Genomic DNA, 21460 nt, shown 5'->3' with positions numbered 1-21460 from the left:
GCTGTTTTTTTTTTTTTTTCAACAGGGACAGCCAATGTCCTCCCTCGCAAGATGGCAAGGGAAGAATTTTCTCGAATGGCGATTCCGTCCTTGCCCAGACTCGTCTTCTAGTAGGTCACACAGGCCTCCTCCATAGCTTGAATGAGGGGCATAACATAGGGTTGGAGATCCTAAACCTTCCACTGCCATGCGTAAGGGAAAAAGGAAAGGAAGGGAGAGTGTTGTGGGAGGTACTGTAATGATGGAACAAGTTTCTGGTTGCATTAGTCCAGTACCTAGTCTGTCCAATAATTAGTCTGTCTAAAAATGTGAGTATGTGTTCTGTATTGTAAGGACCTATTTTGGCATGCCAGTGTAATGAGCCCATTCTGAATGATTGCAGCATATATAGTAATGTTCCCACAGCATTGGCCGGGGACATTCAAAATATCTTTGTGGTAAAAGATCTTTCTCCTTATTCCTCTTACTGCAACTTACTGCCTTTTATAGTGCTTACACCTTGATTGTTGAGTTTACAATTAAGCACCTAAGGGTCTGCACACCTGATGGCCATGTTTGATCAATTGGTTCATGTGTAGTATTTTGGAAAGCAGTGCCTTAAAATGGCAAAGAAGTGACATTTCTGTATATTTCTGTGTCTAATGTAGAGAAGTGTGTTTAGTGTCTTGCAAAACAATGTGTGTAGTATTTTGCAAAAAGTGTGAGGCTGAGAATGTGCTTATAGTTGTGTAGATTTGGGCTGAGGTTTTGCTCCTTGGGTGTCAGGTTTCACTAACTGTGTGTTATTTTTAATTTTAGTGTGTAAGCAGTCGTAAAAAACTGTAAAGTCCCTGAGACATAACACCAAGAATGAAGAGATCAATGAAAAACACATCTCAGTTCTCTCACATATGCAAGAGTGACTTCCAGTGGTCAAAAATAAAATAAACTGTCCTGAAGAAATGTTATACTGTCCAGTAAACCCCCTCCAGTTCTCATTAGTCCGGCTGTGTCTCATTAACTTGGTTTTAAACTGACACTAAATGTATTTTTGGGCATTTGGGAATAAAGTTTGCATCTTTCCACGTTTCCTACAGTATGCTGTTACTGACTGTACAGGGGCAGACCACTGGCGGTGTGTTGAGCTGGTTTCTTCCTCACGTACCGTGGGGCCGGTTCTGGTTTGGTCTCGTGTCGCGCAGTGTCCGTGATCACGTGATCGCCGCCGCAGCCGAAGGAGATCGGAGAGCGATTGAAGGAGAACGCCTCATTCGCGCATCTTTATTTGACAGCATGCGTTTCATGGAAAGTGGAAAGATAATTTTGAACAGCGAGTGTTAACCCGCTCGTGTGACGTGTGTGCTGCGGATGATGTGTCACGCATGAATATGCTGCGCTTTATTCTAGACTGCCTGCGGCCGGCACGAGCGCGCGCTGCAGCCGCTACAAGGTACGCGAATGCGCGCAGCGTTATCTTTATGCATCTAAGTGGCTGCATGCAGACTTAGCCTTTGAAATGCGATTTCACCGACATTCCTTCAAAAATCATCACCTTTCACGTCGAGGTTATTCATGCACGGAAATAATGGCATGGTGTTTGCATGTAGGCTACTGTAGAGGTGTGATTCATCATCCTGACATCATTTGACACATGGGTTGCAGAATTAAACTGTACACATTTCACCTGCAGTAATCTTCTGTTTGCGTGCGCGTAAATGAGAGAATCATGCATTATGTGATATTTTGATGTGATTTATCTTCTTTGCGTTTTATATTGTTTCAGGGACACGGAGCTTGAGGCTCAGGTCAACACTCCACATGATAATGAAATCAAGGTACTGTGTTATTTTCTACGCGTGTTTCTATAAAGAGAGACTGACAAACATAGCCGCACCGATAGTATGTATTGCAGTCAAGCCAGAACGTCGTGTTCTCTCAGTCCAACCCATATTGCTGTCATTCTTAGAGTGAATGGGCCATTTGTCTCAGGTTGTTTTATTTTATTGCATCGTGTTTGGTGTGATATGTCCTTCATAATGCTTCTATACTTTTATTTATGTGATAAGGTTTTCACAACAGCAACATGTGTGATATCAAAGAAATAATAGTCTATGTATAAGTGATTGCACAGAACAAAAGGGGCTAAAGACACCTAGAAAAGGACTATTGTACTCCTTCAATAACAATGATTTGTATAAATTATTTATTTATATATTTGACTCTAGACCACAAAACATTTTTTTTTACATCATCTGAAAGCGGAATAAATAAGCTTTCCATTGATGTATGGTATATTAGGGCAGGACAATATTTGTCTGAACTATTTGGCAATCTGAGGGTGCAAAAAATCAACATATTGAGAAAATTGCCTTTAAGGTTGTGCAAATTAAGTTCTTAGCAATGCATATTACTCTTTAAAAATTAAGTTTTGATATATTTATGTCTTCATGGAACATGATCTTTACTTAATATGCTTATGATTTTTGGCATAAAAGAAAAATCAATCATTTTGACCTATACAATGCATTTTGAGCTATTGCTATAGCCACACATATAGCCATGCTACTTAAGACTGATTTTGTGGTCCAGGGTCACATATGAGCTATATATATATAAAATCTATTTGCTATGATTAAAATAATTTACCTAAAATAATATGTCTTGAGAAAGATGGCACTTAATATTTGTTTAAAATATAAATTTATGCAAAGGTTGCCAAATAAAATTTGATAATAAATAGTTTATGTAACATTTACTCAAAATATACAGATGTTCAATTAAATGTTTTATTACCACAACTGTACTTAAAATATAAACACATTTCAGAGATGCAAAAAAATATTAAACAAAGATTCTGAAATGTTTTTACATTGCCTGAAACAGAGATGCCTTAATTTAACTAACACTATACAAAACAAAAGTATGGTTTCATTATAAATATGATGATCATCTCTAAGCGTACACCCATTATCTCAAAATGGCATAGACCTCAATCAGGATAGACACTGTACTGAATTTACCACGGATGAAAACAAGGTTGTGAGGCATAGACTTAAAGTCTGTACAATGACATGCACTGAATAAAAGATAATGTGTACTTTTCAAAAATCAAACTTTAAAAATGTAATAACATTTTTGGAGTTTTTCTTAACTGAAAGTCTTTCATAAAGATATTTCATCAACTGAACATGATATTAGTCCATTGAATGCACTGTATTTCTAACCTTCACTTCCTCGGTTTCATTCCTGTCAAAAATTAAATATGCTGGTACACTGACAAAGGTCTTTTGGCCATTTTAAAAGAAGCTTGTTGTCAGCCAGCTTTTATCGTCTTGTCAATTAGTCCAACAAGCTACTGAGTTCAAACAGGACCTTAATTCCCAACAACAAGGCTGATTTTTGCCACAAATACCATAACCTTACAGTTACTGAAGAACTGTTGATTTAATTACCCAAAACAATACTGAAAACCATTAACAATAAGTCTAAAAAATGTGATAATTTTAGTGATTTTTTTCAGTCAGAGCTGGTTTCTGGAAGTTCCCAATTCATATTTCCAATAGGGATTTTTAAAAAGTCTTTGTAAAAGTGTTAGAAGCTATAAACCAGCCCAGCCAGCTACGAGGAGAATCACTTTGAGTTGAAGCCAAAAAGTGAATGAAAATCAGACAAAAAGACAAAAGGTACAAGACTGTGCAATTTCTGTTGTAGAGCAAAATGCCCAGGTATAGTCAGTTTCGATTTAGCACAGACCTTGTTTTACTCATAAACTGAAAACCTAATTACAGAAGCCAATCAATTAAGGGACTGGTGAATTAGTCTTCCAGGTTTTGGCGTCACGTCTGCTGCAATCTATACTTAACTGTGCACAGTTTACAGTTTGACACAGTTAATCAGGACGGCTAAATGTAAACAAACAGCTCCTGTGACCCGCGGCCTATGATTAAAATGATTTTCTTCTGCATACAAATGATGAGAATCCCGCGGGAGCCTCTGCTGTTTATTTCTAGTCATTAGTGACAGGATCGTGACGCCCCGTCTGCTTTTGTGTGAACTAATGATGGCTCGTTCATGAACAGGTCATTCATTCACGAGGTAAATGAAGCAAAGACTCGAGGATGTGGACTAATTATTCATGTTTCTTTGGCTGTATATTAAGGATTTTCTCATCTGGAATGATTGAAGATTGTGACTTTGATTATGTATGGGGATTTTGACAATTGAAAAATAACATTTTAACTTTAAAAATTACTTAATTTTATTTTAATAAACAAGATCAAGTGAGAGAGAGAGAGAGAGAGATGGTAAATAATCCAATGCTTCCATCACTGAGGTAAAGAGTAAAACTGACAGAAATGAAAACCACTCTTTTAAATGTGAAACATAACTGAATTTGCAATGGTTTCAAAAGTTCCCCAAAGTGCTTCAAAAGCACCCATCACTCCCTAATGGTGTGGTTTGGTTTGTTTTGTTTGATTGTTGGCAGTAAAAGCCCATTTTTCTCCCTGTCACTGTCGAAAGCCCTGTGCCTTAAAATGTTTTTATACTATGCATGTCACTCCTCCAAAATGAGAAAATCCACTAATGTATATAGAATTTAGAACAGTTTTAACTTGGAATGTGGTTCTTAACTAATTTTGAAAATATACTAATAATGCATATTATTATTAAAATAAAAATTTACACTGCCATTCAAAAGTTTGGGATCAATTATCTTATGCTCATCAAGGCTGCCTTTTTGTTTGATCAAAAATACAGAAAAAAATAGTAATATTGTGAAATATTACAACATTTTAAATGAACATTTTTGTATTTGAATATACTTTGAAAATATATTTTATTCCTGTGATTCAAAGCTGAATTTTCAGCATCATTACTCCAATCTTCAGTGTCACATGATCCTCTAGAAATCATTCTAATATGCTGATTCATTAACATTTTTTGGAACCTGTGATACTTTTTTATGATTCTTTGATGAACAAAAGGTCAGAAAGAACATCATTTTTTCAAAATAGAAATTTTCTCTAACGATATAAGTCTTTAACATCACTTTTTATCAATTCGCCACATCCTTTCTAAATAAATATATTAATTTCTTTCAAAAAAAAGAAAGCAAAAAAATGCACTGACCCCACATTTTTGAACGGTTGTGCATATTGTACCAACAGATTTTTATATTTTTAATAAATGCTGTTCTTTTTTTACCATTGTTTTATCAAAGAATCCTGAAAAAAATATCACAGGTTTCCAAAAATATTAAGCAGCAAAATCTCTTTGTGCATTTGTGCATTCGCCAATTTATGAATGACTTTTCAGCCAGGTCTGATGAGAGAGAAAAAAATCAGCTCACTTTGCACGAGACTCTGTGTGCATCCAAGTTTTAGAAGCAGTTGCGAGGACATCAGGTTAACATATGCTTATGAATATATCCTCAGGGTCTGCAAGATGAGGTCCACATGGAACAGGAGACTCTTCAGACGGTCAAGGCTTTGTGTCGTAACACACAGGAGACCGTGGAGATGCTGGAAGAGAAGAAGACGCAGCTAAAGGAAGAACTGAAGATGATCTATGACCTCCAGAAACAGGAGAAGGAAGCGGTAAGCAAATGCTTAAGAGACCTACAACAGGTCAAATGCTGCTATTGCAGGTTTAGGTTCATTAAAAGATGGAACATTACCATCTTCAGTGACAAAGCTTTGAATTCGATGCGAATGGTTGCCAGCTCTCTTTGGTTGATTGAAAACAAGGCGTGCTGCTGCGTTCTGAATCATCGGCAGACGACCAGCCAAAAGAGCACTGCAGCAGCCTACGCTTGAAATGCCAAGAAATTACTTGAAAGAGCCACTCAGTCTGTGCCTTTTATGTTAATGTGTCCTCTATTACAGAGATTCCAAGTTTAATGAATTTAGACGATTAGAGACTGACCAATAATTGATTATACAGCTGATACACTTTTCCAAATGTGGTGGGCCTCTAATTGCTTACAAACAACATTATAGCACAGTGCATTTAGCACAGTTTTGTATCTTTATTTCTATAGCACTTTGTAGAATACAGCTTGTGTCAATAATGCAAACAAAATTCAATTCTAGAGTCAAATTTTCAGTTAAAGTCATTTCTTCATTGATTCTTCAAGTTCAGTTCTCTTTAAATACTGTCTGTGCAGTCAAGCTGACAATGATGCCAAAAATGTACTAAGCAAGCCAAAGGCAACAATGGCAAGGAACCAAATTCAAATGGTGACAGAAATGGAGAAAAAAAGCCTTGGGAGAAACCAAGCTCAAACTATTTAGACCCAGTTACTGTTGGAACCACAAAAGTTCTTTATCCTATAAATCAGCATCAGTCCTTTCTACACTGCATCACTCATTTGACACTAACTGAAATACATCATAGAGTATGTGACTGCATATTGTGTGACTTTTTTTGGTGAGCCATATTTCTTTGTTGCAGTGTTGTTATTGACTATTGGGTGGCAGTATAAGGATGAGGATAAGTAGCAAGTCGGGTAATTAGATATTACTTTAGCGTCTAATTCATTGACTGGACACAACAGACAGTGATCAATAGCCAGTCTCATGCTCCGTAGGAGAAAAACTAAATCAATGGTATTCCATCCTTTTCTTTGTTCATATTTGAAGAGCTGTATCTTCTTCAAGCGCTTTTCTTCTTTGTGTTTTGACATTTTTTAATCTAAATTATTACATGATGTACCAATTAATTAATCGGATAATTCACAAATGAATTTATTTTCAAAAAAATATCTCACTAAAGTATTGTGTTCCATCTAGAAAGTGTTTGCAACTTTCCCTGAAAAAAAAAAATTGCATTTGCATTGAAATTATTATTTCTTTCGTTCACCTCTTTATTTCCGTCACAACATTTTTGTGAGCAAACACAAACTTTATAAACTCATAAGTCAGAATTGTAAATTTTATCTCGCAATTCTGACTTTTTCTGAGATACAATTCACAATTCTGTTTTTTTTTCTCGCAATTCTGACTTTTTTTTTCTCGCAATTCTGTATCTTGCAATTCTGACTTCTTTTCAGGAAATTCAGTTTTTTTTCCCCAGAATTGCGTGATAAAAAAACTCAATTCTGACGTTTTGTCTTCTAATTGGGTGATATAAATTTGCACTCGCAAGAAATATAGTCAAAATTGCAAGATATAAACTCAGAATTCTGACTTTTTTTCTCGGAACTGAGTGCAATTCAAACTCACAACTCACAAATGAATCACATATCAATTTGGGCTGAGAATCTGCCAAAAGATCATTAAAAGTCATTATTGTGTAAAATGAGAAAAGCATTGGATAGTCATTAGAAAACAGCTTTTGGTGCAACATAAAATGTATTAAACATAAAATTGTAATCCTGCAATGTGACCATAACATTGTTTTTAGAATGTTTCAGAGGTGGCATGAATGCATTTACACTGACATTACAATGCATGAATAATGCTATGAGATTAATTGGTTTTAAATAGACATTAATGTAAATATGACACTGAAACTGGCACTAGGTTGCAGCAAAACTTGATGAGTGAGTCATTTAGTCATTTATTCAACCAATTCATTCAAACAGCTGATATATTAAAAAAGAAAGCAGGTGACTGTCCTTATGAATTTTGCTTTGAGTCACTGAATCATTGACTCTCTCAATTCATTCAAAACCATGGATTCATTTAGTAATCTAAACTGCTGTGTTGCTCAGAGATGCACAACAGTTCTGCTGTGACTTTGATTGAACTGTTTTCTTTGGTGAAATCGAGCTGAAACAGACAATATTGAGTCTAAAATGTATCAAAATATTAACATATATAAAATCAATTTTACATTTGCAATTGTGCAGATATTTGGGAAAAAGCACTTTTGCTCATGCAGCATTGCTAAACTATATACTTTGATATAAATATAGAACAAAAGTGCTTACGCAGGCATTTTTTGCCTTCATATTTTCCACACATTATCTAGTCACCAGTCGTCTGCATCATGCATCATAAAACAACTGCATGCATTATAAGAAGATTGCCAGCTGAAAGAGCTTTGAGTCTTCAGTGGTTTGTGTGGAAGCTACACATATTCCCCAGAATGCCATTAGTCAGCATTTAAATTACTTCTCAGGTCAGAAGTAGATGAGCGCTGCAGTTGCCTGGTACTTGAAACCGAAGAAAGTATTGATGGAGCCGTAAAGAATAGAAGAAACTGGCTTTTGAACAGACTAACAATATTGCTGTATCTACTGTAGATGCAAAACTAAAGGAGTTTAAAGCTTCCCTGGAGAACAAGAACCATATTAAGACAGTAGAGGATCAGTCTAAGGATCAGATTGCCATTATTTCTTTCAATCAGCAATTCAGAGAGGAAACTAATAGTTGTGTTCAAAGATGGTCAAAAGGATAGTATGGTCTACACTTTGGATCCTGTATTAGATAACGAACTGCTAAGAGTGGGAAGAAGCACACAGTTAAGCACAGTATTGATATTTTTTTGTAGATTCGATTCAGTGTTGGGGTAACACAAAAGAAATGTAACATTACTTTCCATAAAAAGTAATTAAGTAATGCAATTAGTTACTTTTTTAGGGAGTAATGCAATATTGTAATGCATTGCTTTTTTAAAAGTATGTTTCATCAACACTTGTTAGGTTTAGAGTTTCTATTGGACTCTCAACATCATACGTACATGCACACAGGAAAAACTAAATAAACATTGCAGTGATGGTCATATACTGTACTTTAGTATTTAAACTGGGATGCAAAAACAATCTGGCACTTATTACACAATATTTGAGGTTTAAAATACAGTGGTGTAATGTAACAAAGTAATTATACAGTAAGGAAGAATTTTGGGGAGTATCTGTATTTAAGTTTTTATTTTTCAGCCTATTTTTACTTTTACTCCACATTTCTTAATAAAAATGTATACTTTTACTCTGATACATTTCCTGAAGCATATTCGTTACTTACTACAAAATAGTCAGAAGTCAGGATCTCAGTCAGAATTGCGAGATGTTGAGAAAAGTTTTTTTTCTTAATTTTGCAAAACTGTATGAAAAAAAAAAAAAATCTCACAAAAGTATTGTGTTCTATCTAGAAAGTGTTTGCTCACAAAAATATTGCCTTTCCCTGAAAAAAAATTGCATTTGCATTGAAATTATTGTTTCTTTCTTTCACCTCTTTATTTCCGTCACAAAATATTTGTGAGCAAACACAAAGTTAATAAACTCATAATAAGTCAGAATTGTAAATTTTATCTTGCAATTCTGACTTTTCTGAGATAAAACATCAGAATTGGGAGATACAATTTACAATTCTGACATTTTTTCTCGCAAAGGAGTTTGTAACTTGCAATTCTGACTTATTTTCAGGAAACCCCCCCCCCCCCCACCCAGAATTGCGAGATGTAAAAACTCAATTCTGACTTTTTTTCTCCATATTGGGTGATATAAACGCACAATTGTGAGAAATAAAGTCAGAACTGTGAGATATAAACTCAGAATTCTGACTTTTTTTCTCAGAAATTGATGATATAAACTCGCAGTTGTGAGAAATAATTTTCCTCACAAATGCAAGTTTGTATCTCACAAATCTGAATTTTTTCCTCACATGCATGGTTGTAACTCGCAATTCTGTCTTTTTTTTCTCTGAATTGGGTGACAAACTCACATTTGTGAAAAATAAAGTCAGAATTGCAATATGAACTGATAATTCGGACTTTTTTTTTTTCCTAATTGGGTGATATAAATTTGCAACTGCAAGAAATAAAGTCAGAAATGTGAGATATAAACTCAGAATTCTGTCTTTTTTTCTCAGAAATTGATTATATAAACTCGCAGTTGAGAGAAATAAGGTCAGAATTGCAATATAAACTGTTAATTCGGACGGTTTTTCTCAGAAATGGAAGATATAAACTTGCAATTACGAAAAAAAAAATGCATTTACTTTCAATACTTAGGTACATTTAAGATTTAAAAAAATACTTTTTGTACTTAAGTGCAATAAATATCGCAAACTTTAAGACTTTTACTCAAGTAATATTCTAAACTTCTACCAAAGTAATTTTCCGGTAAGATATCTGTACTTTTACTTTTAAGTATGGCTTTCAGGTACTTTATACACCGCTGATAAAATACATATTTCACTATGTGCATCAGAGTGCTAACAGCATATAGCTCAGTATTTGGGCGATGCCATCTGTGTGTGTCTGACGTTGTGTTCCTGTACAGTTGCAGTCTCTGCAGGAGGAGCAGCAGGAGCTGGAGCAGACAGTGCAGCAGTATGATATAGAGCTGTGTGCCGCGGCTGAAGATCTCCTGCAGCTCCAGCGGGAAGTGGCCTACGCCAAAGCACATGCAGAAAGCCTGCATCTACGGATCACTCCGCTGCAGGACTTATTCGAGGAGATTATACAGGTCACAGTTCAGTCACCTTCTTCTTCTTCTCCTTGCATATTTTTGGTAGCAGTTCACCCAAAATGTTTTGTAATATTTTGTAATATATCCTGCTTTACATATAATATGGCAAGCCGTTTTAGCCTAAAATATACTAAGTGTTGCTCGTCAGAAGTAACAATTAAATTATGAGAGCTCTAATTCAATTCCTACTAGTAACAATTCTAATTAGAGAGCTCTCTAAATCTATTTTTACTAGTAACAATTCCAATTAGAGAGCTCTACAAATTTTTTCTAAAAAAAAATTTTTTCTAGTCATGTCTCCATTGACTTCCATTCATTTTTAATTGCAGAGCTTTACAACAGAATTTTTACTAGTAACAATTCCAATTACAGAGCTCTCTAAATCAATTTTTACTAGTAATAATTCCAATTAGAGAGCTGTCTAATTCAGTTTTTACTAGTAACAATTCCATTTAGAGAGCTCTTTAATTCAATTACAGAGCTCTGCAATTAAACATATTTTTAATGTGTTTTTTACTAGTGAAAACTGAATTGTAGAGCTCGGTAATTGCATTCTTACTAGTAATAATTAAATTAAAGAGCTCTCTAATCGGAATTGTTTCTAGTAAAAACTGAATTAAAGAGCTCTTTAATTGGAATTATTACTAGTAAAAATTGATTTAGAGAGCTCTCTAATTGTAATTCTTTCTAGTAAGAATTCAATTGTAGAGCTCTGTAATTAAAAATGAATGGAAGTCAATGGAGACATGACTAGTAAAAATTAATTTGTAGAGCTCTCTAATTATAATTGTTACTAGTAAGAATTTAATTAGAGAGCTCTCTAATTGGCATTGTTACTAGTAAAAATTGAATTATAGAGCTCTCTAATTGAATTGTTACTATTAAAAATGCAATTACGATGAGTAACGCTTAGTATATTTTAGGCTAAAACGGCTTGCCATATAAACATTCCATTGACTGCTATTCAATTGTTGGGGAGTAACTAGTTACATTTGTTAGAAATTTGGAAAAATAATAAGATGTAATCAGTTACATTACTTCAATAAAGTAATTACATTTTAAATAGGGTAACTTTGAATCTGTAATCTGTTACATTTATAAAGTAAGCTTCCCAAGACAAGATGAAGTTTGAGTTAAGGGCTACTGTCAAATGTTTGTTTTTATTTTATTGTCCAATTAAAATCGCTGTAACAAATTTAAGGTTGTAATTTGTTTCAGATGGCATATTAAAAATTCTAACTTGCCATAATTATTTAATTTACTGATTGAAATGATAGATTTAATGAATTTAGTTTTAGTTTTTCATTTAGTTCATTTAGTATATATATATATATATATATATATATATATATATATATATATATATATATATATATATATATATATATATATAATGTAACTGTACTACAGTACATCCCTGTTTTTATCAAAAGCTATACTGCATCCCTGTAGATTTAAAGGGAAAACACAGTCTTTAGGAGTTGGAACCAATGGAAATGCTACAAAAATGTACATAAAGTGTCACAATACCAACATTTCAGTAGTTTATTTTTAATACTGGTAAAAAAGGTCACGGTTCTTGATGCCAAATTTGGATAGTAACAACTAGGTTCTATTGTAGAATATTATAAAAACATATTATTTAAATGTTACGTTGTGTAGCATTCTTAGTCACGTGTGATAATCATCATATTTGTTTAATAAATGATTGAATTATGTGCAGTGGTGTGTAAGAAAGGTAAGAAAGATAATAATTATCTTACAGTAACATTTATATCAGGCTGGTCACCAGCATCTGGTTGACAACCACTGTTTTAGACCTCGCTGACAAACAAAAGCTATTGTATGTCAATCATAAACATAATTATTGTAAAATACTGTAGCTGTATGACCATTGGAAGTTTAAACTCACATTTTCACAGCAAATTGTTGCCATATGGCATTTATATCTGTAAAACTCACAGCTATATTGGTCCGCTCCCAGACCAAGAATATTGGAAAATAACATCCATTCTCATCCTAAAAAATAATGTCTCCAACCGTAAAAATTGACAAGTCTAAAGAAATGCACACTATATTTACACAGGTAAAAATAATTAAAGGGATAGTCCTCCCACAAAGGAAAATTATGTCATTAATTACTCATGTCTTTCAAAGCATATAAGACATTCGTTCATCTTCAGAACACAAATTAAGATATTTTTGATGAAATCTAAGAGAGACTCTCCAAGTGCAATCTGCAATTTACACTCCGTAAATTTAATGTAATGGTTGTTTTTTTCTTTATTTCCCTTTTTGACTAGGTTAAAAAGAAGCTGGCTGAGTTGGTTGCTGGCCTCATAACCAGTGAAAGTTCAATGGCTGAGATGTCAGAAGAAGATCCTTGTGCAGTTTTGGACCAGGAGTCGGAAGGAAGCGTGGATATTGTAGAAAGCGAGAGTGATCATGTCTACAGTGAGAAGATCAATGCCAAACCGGAAGGAGAGGAACTGAATGATGTTGAGCAGGAGAACACTGTAGAGGAGCTTGATAAAATGCAGTATTCAATGGAGAACTTGGTATGACCAATAGCATTCATATGAGTGTGTAATTTCCTACTAGTTACTAGTTTGTTGAACTCATGATGTGTTACTGATTACAGAAGAGCAGTGGATCATCGTCTTTCACTGAGATCACACTGACGGAGGTCAAAGAGGAGGATGTTATGTTCAGATCAACCACTCCACAGGTAGGACACAGATACCTGTACCTGTAGAATGTATCTGTTTTTTTGCATTGTTTTTTTTTTTTACTTATAGCCATTTAAATAACTTCTTCAGAGTGTTTATTTGTATACAGTTGTGCTAAATGCCTAGAAATTTAGTTTATTGCTTGTTTAATCAAACTGCAGTCTGCATACACTCAGATTAAGGAAAAACAAGATTAAAGGGGTCATATGATGTTGCTAAAAAGATCATTATTTTGTGTATTGTTTGTAATGCAATGAGGTTCAAAAAACATATTATTTTTCACATACTGTACATTAATGTTGCTTCTCTCTGCCCCGCCTTTCTGAAACGCTTAGATTATTACAAAACTCATCGTTGATGGAAACCGAGGTGTTCTCTGATTGGCCAGCTATCCGGTGCGTTGTGATTGGCCGAATACCTCAAGCGTGTGATGGAAATGTTACACCCCTTACCATGTTGTGATGCACAGAAACAATAAAACCCATTATAAACAAGGCATTTGTTGCATCCAGTGGGGACATAACTACTGATTATAATGACTCATACTGCGTCATTATGCGTTGCGTGTCTGCACCATATCTGCATTTGCAATCGTAGAACGAGAAACAACAAGTGCTACTCTACACTGCTCAAAACTGGTGTTTGAATAGTAAATTAGTATAGTATATTAATAGTATATTAAAACGTACTTACAGGCCGTCAATCAGAAGCACAGACTGTCCTTACAACATTGGAATTGCCCCACTTTATAGCCTTAACCCTTTGTGTTCAGCTGGCATTGCAAGCTGCTCTCCCAGGTTCAGGAAACAGTCCTCCACGAAATGCGCAGCACCCACTCGAATATTTGTGTTGAACTGTTTCAGAACAGAACAAAGTACTTTCGATTTCGCAATGAAACACACTGCGTCTCAACAACATGGTGGCTGCAACACTACTAGAGCCGGTAAAAGTTACGCCTTCTTTTTTTTCCATATACATATGGGCGGTGTTATGCTAATCTACTCACCTCGTGATGTGGACAAATGGGGACGTGTTTGAACGAGCCGTTTTAGGGAGGTGTGGCTGAGTCTTAACTTTTATAATAAATATCTCTTTGGGTTTGAGACTTTAAGCTTAGCAACTTTACAGATCGTATCTATGCACAAACAGCTTGTAACACTCCAAAGACAAAGGAAAACAAGAAACCCCATCATATGACCCCTTTAAGTGCAAAAACTGCAGTAACTTGCCAGGGTTGCCTGGTTTTCTCAACAAAACCCATCCAACTGCTACCCAAAAGCATTTCTAGGGGGTCCCCTACTGAAAATTGCATTCCGGGGGTAAAATACAAGATTTTTTGTGAGGTTCCCCTGGTAAAATGGACATTCCAGGGGCTAAATATCACTTTATTGCGGTCGCTTTAACCCACGGACATGAAAAACAACCCGCAGCAACAGTTTTAAAGTAGCCCAATTCTGCGGGAAAACAGTGAACTTGGCAACACTGCTTCAAATACACACTAAAAGCAAACTTTGAATACTTTTTAAATTAAATCAGTTATACAACTCATTAAAGGATTAGTTCACTTCCAGAACAAAAATGTACAAAAAAAAAATTATGTTTTTTTAGGAAAACATTTCAGGATTTCTCTCCATATATAGATATGTATGGTGCCCCCAAGTTTGTACGTCCAAAATGCAGTTTAAACACAGCTTCAAAGGGCTCTAAACAATCCCAGCTGAGGAAGAAGGGTTTTATCTCCCTAATCTTGTTTTCATCTTCAACATCAAAATCGTCCTACAATGCTGTTTTACCTTTTTTTTGTAAAGGGCGTTTGATCTTCTTCGCATGTTCAATTTGTAAACACTGGGTCGGAACTTCTGCAGCGATCTAGGATGATTTTGTAGTTGGGGAAGAAAACAAGATGGGAGTTTTTCAACATACCCTAACTTTTGGCCCAGATCACAGAGACTATGCATGCGCATCTCAGAGACAAGACAAGACAAGCATTTGAGGTTAAAAAGTATATAAACTGTGAATTTGTTTAGAAAATAACCAATTGTTTCACTAGACAAGACCCTTCTTCCTCGGCTGGGATTGTTTAGAGCTCTTTGAAGCTGCGTTTAAACTGCATTTTGGAAGTTGAAACTCTGGGGCACCATAGAAGTCCGTTATATGGAGAGAAATCGGAAATGTTTTAATCAAAAAACATAATTTGTTTACAACTGAACAAAGAAAGACATGGACATCTTGGATGACAAGGGGGTGAATGCATTATCTGTACATTTTTGTTCTGAAAGTGAACTTATCCTTTAAGGAATATATTTTTGGAACTGGACACTTATTAGCTTATGTTTTCTTTCTTCAAACAGTCTGACTCTTCTGATATAGACAAGGAGGACTTTGAGATTATTCAACCCTGTCAGGCAACAAACAGACAGTTTGACTTCTTCCATCCAAACCCCTTCACTGATGGTGAGTGACTGATATGGCATGATTATGTTTGACTGTACATTTACATATAACTCACAGCATTTTTTTTTTCATAATGTCCAGGTGATGTATTTGGAGATGACCATTTCCCAAAGGATGATGTGACAGGTTGGTAACTTTCTGTTTAAAACCTTAACTTATTTTACCCGTATACACATTCTTGAAACATTGAGTTTCACTAGAAAGAACCGGTTCAAAAGAATGATTTGTTTGTGAGCCGGACATCACTCTGGACTGTTTGTCTGAGGCAGCTCTGGATTACAAGTAAATAATGTTCAGTTTCTAGCACAGACTGATCGATTCGCTTCATAAGACCTCAATTTATATTGCCAGAAGTATTGAGACACCCCTACTAATGAACAGGTTTGACTACTTTAATAATTTCCATGAGTATAAATCTTAACGTTTAAGCATATAATAAAAATTCTAGGGTATTGTGTGCTTCTAATTTTATAGCAACAGTTTGGGAAAAAAAAAAAAAAACGTTTCTATTCTAATATGACAATGCCTCTGTGTATAAGGAAAGGTTCATGGAAAAATGATTGATTCAGTCAATGTGGAAGAACTTGACTGGTCTGCATAAAGCCAAGTCCTAATCCCAGTTGAACACCTCTGGTGTGACTTTAAATGCAGACCTTGAGCCAAAAACCCATCACCAAACACCAATGATTTGTACATATGACTACAGTCATTTTAGACACTTCCAAAACTGGTGCAACAGAGACGAAAATAATTTTTTTAAATTTATTACACTGTTTTGAAAAGAACCTAGCTGCTGATAAATGCATATAAATGCATTAGATACAGAGGAAAAGAGTGAGTCAATCCATTGTAAGACACTAATACGTTGCCGTTTTCTCTCAGAGCAATTATCCAGGGACCCGTTTAAAGGCACAGACCCTTTCGCCTCAGACGCTCTCTTGGTCATGTCAGAAGAAGAGCTTTGTGAGGATGAACTCACCCCTGCAGAAAATAGTCTTCCAGAAACTATACACTACTCTCGTCAATCCGTTATTAAAGACTACGGTACCTTTAACACCTCCGTCAACATGCCGCCAGATGCTGATGGCACACAGTCCACTGGAAAGCGTGATAGTGGTGTGTCCATGTCCACTGAAAGTAGGAGTCTTAAATCTGGCAGCGATGTAGATTATGAGTTTGAGACGAACGCCACACAAGACCAATATGAGTTTGAGATGAACGCCACGCAAGACCATTATAAGTCTGAGACGAATACCACACAAGACCAATATGAGTTTGAGATGAACGCCACACAAGACCATTATAAGTCTGAGACGAATACCACACAAGACCAAAATTGTGATACTGTGCAACCAGATCAATCAAACGATGCCATCCCTCAATTCAATGAAGAGTGTTTCCACGAATCTGACTCTAGTCACAGCTCTACAGTGTTTAATTCGATTGACGCTGATTCCAATGTATTCCCTGAAGAGGAGGAGGACAGAGCTGACGTTCAGGCTGGATCTGGTTTAAGAGTTAACTCATTGTGTGGTCTACAGAGCATCATTGCAGGCTCCTATACTGGGTTTCCTCTTAGTCCATGTGACCCTGATCCCCACCCAGGCGATTTCCAGCAGACCTTTGAACATCATATTATCACTTCCGAACTAAATGCTGCGAATAACCAAGAACTTGGAAATTCTGAGAGTTCACCTCCAGATAATAGTCCTGGTCCTCTAGGTGAACAGTTGCATGATAAAAATAGCAATCCCTCCAGCTCTCCTTGCGTTTCTCCTTCACAGCCCTCTGATTTAGATGTGTACGACTATAAATATGGAGATATGTTCTTCTTCACTGTGAGATTAGATCCCGGTAGCCCTGAACTACACAATCAAAGTCCGGTTTGTCCTGAGCCAAATGATGTAAAGAAAGATGAGTCCAATGACGCCTCTTTGAGCCCTGAATTCAATGATGAAGATGAACTTGAACGCTCCAGAAAGCCTGAAGACACAGAACACAACAACGAGATAACCAACGACCAGAATGAGAATCAGACCATTGACTCTCCTAAACATGATGAAATATTAGTACCTGATTCTGAAAAGGTGGTTTTGCAAATTCCAAGTCTCACATTTGAGGATTCAAATGCGTGCCAAAGTGTGCTTGATTCAGAGTGGGATGACCAATGGACGACAAGTCCAGGTGTAGCCCAACCTGTTCCTGATTCATCCATCCAGGAAGCAGAAAGCAACCCACCAAATTCTACAACTCAAGACCTCTTTTGTCTGTTCACTGACACAGAAACATCAACTACCGACCAGTTTTATCCCAATGAGTCTATCAGTTCCCAACCCAAACCTTGCTCTGAAGGCTCAGCCATGAGTAAACTTGAACTCCAGTATTTTGACCCATTTAGTCCCGTACCTACTGAGCCGGTCAAAGGCGTATCTGAATTAGAAGAAATGAACACTGTTAACTCGTTCTGTCATGAAGCTCCAAGACTAGATTCTGGTTATCATGAAGTTGGTACTCCAACCCCTTTTAGTCCAGAACCTGCTGACAAAACCAAATGTAGCATTGATCTTCAATGCCCAGGTTTGGAAACCAGGAAGCAGAGCAACTCTGAAATCCACGTCCCTGATCCATTTAGTCCCGAATCAGTCGATACAGGGATATTTGACTCGGAAACGGAAAACTGTGAGTCTGGTTATATGATTACTTCTTGCCAACTCTTAAGTCCTCAACCAGTTTACACAGACATAAATAATCTGGAGGAGAAGCAGATATCTGCGTCCTATGATGTGCTAAGTGATCACCTCAGTGGATCCGAACAAGAAGATTGTTACCCCTTTGGTTCTTGCCCATCTAATGAAGAGAGCTATGCTTATAGCAATGAAGAAAAACTCATTGAACCAATCCGAGGAGTATCCGATGCTTCTGGAGAATCCAAACCAGGCTCTATAGTGTCAAATGCTAGTGATTCTTCTCAAGTATTTCACTCTGTGTGGGGAAACCCTGAAGTGCTCGACCCAATGAAAAACAACGTTTTTGATTTTAATACATCAGATTTTGGCTTATTTGAACCTGACATAAGCCAAGAAGGTGAAGAGGATACACACTGTGCTGGAAAAGCAGTGAAACATGCTGATCTTACTGAAATTGACTATTTCTGTTCTGAGCTCAGTAAAATGGTATCCTCAGGTTCATCTGATTCTGTTCAACAAAGCGTTGCTGAGATGTTATTCGGCTCCGATCCCAACACCACAAGCTTTTACCCCTGGGATTTCGAAAAGCAGCAACACAGTTGTTAATGTTCACAACCCATGTGCTTTAATCTCATTAAATCCCAGTTGCATTTTCATCTAACTAAGAAGAAGAAGAAAAAAAGAGCATTAAATGTCTGTGTAAATGTTTGTAAATGTCAAAGTGTCATGTGACTCACTTTTGTAGCTGCATTTCTAACTGTTTAGTTATGTAGCGTTTCCTTTATTTGATTTATTTATTTTCAAATGCCAGTTATAACCAAATACTAACTGCTGAAGTGTAGCATAATAAATATGTAACGTTTTAAACTTCCTCTGCTGGACTTTGGAGATATGTCCATTCAACGTGAATGCTGAGATTATTTTCAGTAAATGCATTTGAAGGAAATGTGACTACAATGCAGTGCATGTATCTTATGTGTGTGTGTACAGATAAATAACATATCAACAAAATAATTATTTTAGTAAATGGACGGATGTGGAACAAAACAAGACTTCCAAGCTTTATTTATTTATTGTTCGTCTTGGATTTTGCCTTAGATCTAATGTTGTAGTTACAATATGTGAAAAGTTTACTGGTATATTTGGGATTGCGCTCAAGCTCAAGTAAGTGAATTGAAAAATTCACTTACTGTATTTTTGTAATTACAATAACAGTAGTACTACCTCCAAGCTGTTTCACCAAATGTTACGCTTAATGCAGAAGTCAGGAAACTTTTCTGTCAAACGAAGTCCAGGCCATAAGGCCATTTACAGTGTAATAAACAGAGACCTTACCATGGCTTCGGTTTAGCTGTACAGTAACAATACTTTTGAAACAATTAAAGAAAGACTGCACAAACTGAATAGCTTACCTGTCAAGTAGAAACTCTGCAAGTTTATCGTATTGATCAAAACCAAAACATTACACTGAATTCATCCATCTTGTCCTTTTGGTGTTTATCCTTGATCATTATGGCCGCGAAGCCCCTCCTTCTTAATGAAAGAGCCAATCATTGATTAGTAAAGTCAGCGCGTCACTGCAGCTGCCGTTAGAAGTCCGGGTTGCTATAGAAACAGTCGGCGCGCTAAAAGACGTGCGCTCCATACTGCGCATGCGCATTGGCGTTTTTTAACGCTATTGGAGCACAAGGAACCATAATTATGTCAGATTTCATTGGTGATTTAAAATATGAAATTTAATCGCTTGGTGAGCAGTTTTTTTTGAGAATTTGATGTTTCCCCATTCAAAGAGGAGCTGCACTCACACGTGGAGAGGCGTTTCAAAGATGGCCTCCGAGTGACATGAGTTGCCTTAAAGGGACTTTGATATGATAACGCTGTTAAAAACATTGCTTGCTAGTGAATTAAATTAGTTTAAAAACACTAAACTAAAAGAAAAATCTATTTAATGTTATTGTGGTTAAACCAAAAGTCTGTTTACATGTCATAATGATAATAATGTAATTTTCTGTTACAAATGTGCTTATCAAATAGTATCCAAATAATAAAAACGTCTCATTTTGATCTCCAGTCATATAGTCTACACAGCCTGTACATGGACTTGGAAAGAAAAGAATGTTGTTGAAATCTAAGTTAAGTTAAATCATGCAATAAATCAGAACTGATGCAAAAGCGTTTGGGTTTGTGATAATGAAAGGACAACAGCACAGGTGAGAATAAATACACTTAAAACCAGCCAGAGCTAAAGATCAGTACAGGCCTGGCAGAGTATAAAACTCTGGTTGAAGTCCATGAGTTCAAGCAGTCATTGCATGCAAAGAATATGGAACAAAGTACTATTTTTTTTGTTGAATGTAGAGACCAAAATGTATGAAAATACCTCTTAATAAAATGTGAAAATATGCATTTTTAACTATTTTTTTCTCAAATCTAAATGTGACCCTGGACCACAAAACCAGTCATAAGGTTAAATTTTACAAAACTGAGATGTATACATCACATGAAAGCTCAATAAATAAGCCTTCTATTGATGTGTGATTTGTTAGGAGAGGACAATATTTGGCCGAGATACATCTGTTTGAAAATCAGGAATCTGAGGGTGCAAAAAAATCAAAATACTGAGAAAATCACCTTTTAAGTTGTCCAAATTAGGTTCTTAACAATGCATATTACTAATCAAAAATTACATTTTGATATATTTACAGTAGGAATTTTACAAAAAATCTTCATGAAACATGATCTTTACTTAATTTCCTAATGATTTTTGGCATAAAAGAAAAATCTAAAATTTTGACCCATTCAATGTATTTTTGGCTATTGCTACAAATATACCCCAGCGACTTAAGACTGGTTTTGTGGTCCAGGGTCACAAATATGTTGTAAAATAGTTGGATTTAGTTTACAGGTAATAATGCTGTAAATAATGTTCAGTTTCTTAATATACCCCAGCGACTTAAGACTGGTTTTGTGGTCCAGGGTCACAAATATGTTGTAAAATAGTTGGATTTAGTTTACAGGTAATAATGCTGTAAATAATGTTCAGTTTCTTGCACAGACCAATCGTTCTGCTTCATTAGACCTCAACACATCATCAGGAACCACAGGGATTCATTTTGACTCTCAAAGTGTTGACTTGCATTTTATAAATCACCAAGGACCACAATTACAGCTTAAAATCTTCTTTACTGTTCTAC

At 35.8% G+C, this 21460-nt stretch overlaps 1 protein-coding gene across 2 annotated transcripts; it reads left to right on the top strand.

The window, feature by feature from the left end:
* Nucleotides 1-1215: 1215 nt before the first annotated feature.
* LOC141344055 (uncharacterized) lies at nucleotides 1216-19316 on the top strand. 2 transcript variants are annotated; one of them, XM_073848782.1, is made up of 9 exons: nucleotides 1216-1429; nucleotides 1763-1814; nucleotides 5415-5576; nucleotides 10208-10393; nucleotides 12700-12954; nucleotides 13038-13124; nucleotides 15477-15579; nucleotides 15661-15705; nucleotides 16462-19316. In XM_073848782.1, exons 1-9 carry the CDS (start codon nucleotides 1362-1364, stop codon nucleotides 18870-18872), a joined length of 3369 nt encoding a protein of 1122 aa, XP_073704883.1. In that variant the 5' UTR covers nucleotides 1216-1361; the 3' UTR covers nucleotides 18873-19316. The 2 variants fall into 2 exon arrangements, with proteins under 2 accessions (XP_073704883.1, XP_073704882.1); XM_073848781.1 differs by having other exon boundaries at nucleotides 10208-10399.
* The last annotated feature ends 2144 nt before the right edge of the window (nucleotides 19317-21460 follow it).

The sequence above is a fragment of the Garra rufa genome, chromosome 10, assembly GCF_049309525.1.
Source record: "Garra rufa chromosome 10, GarRuf1.0, whole genome shotgun sequence".
Classification (NCBI taxonomy): Eukaryota; Metazoa; Chordata; class Actinopteri; order Cypriniformes; family Cyprinidae; genus Garra; species Garra rufa.
The sequence above is the reverse complement of the archived record's forward strand: the minus strand, read 5'-3'. Positions and strand labels throughout refer to the sequence as shown.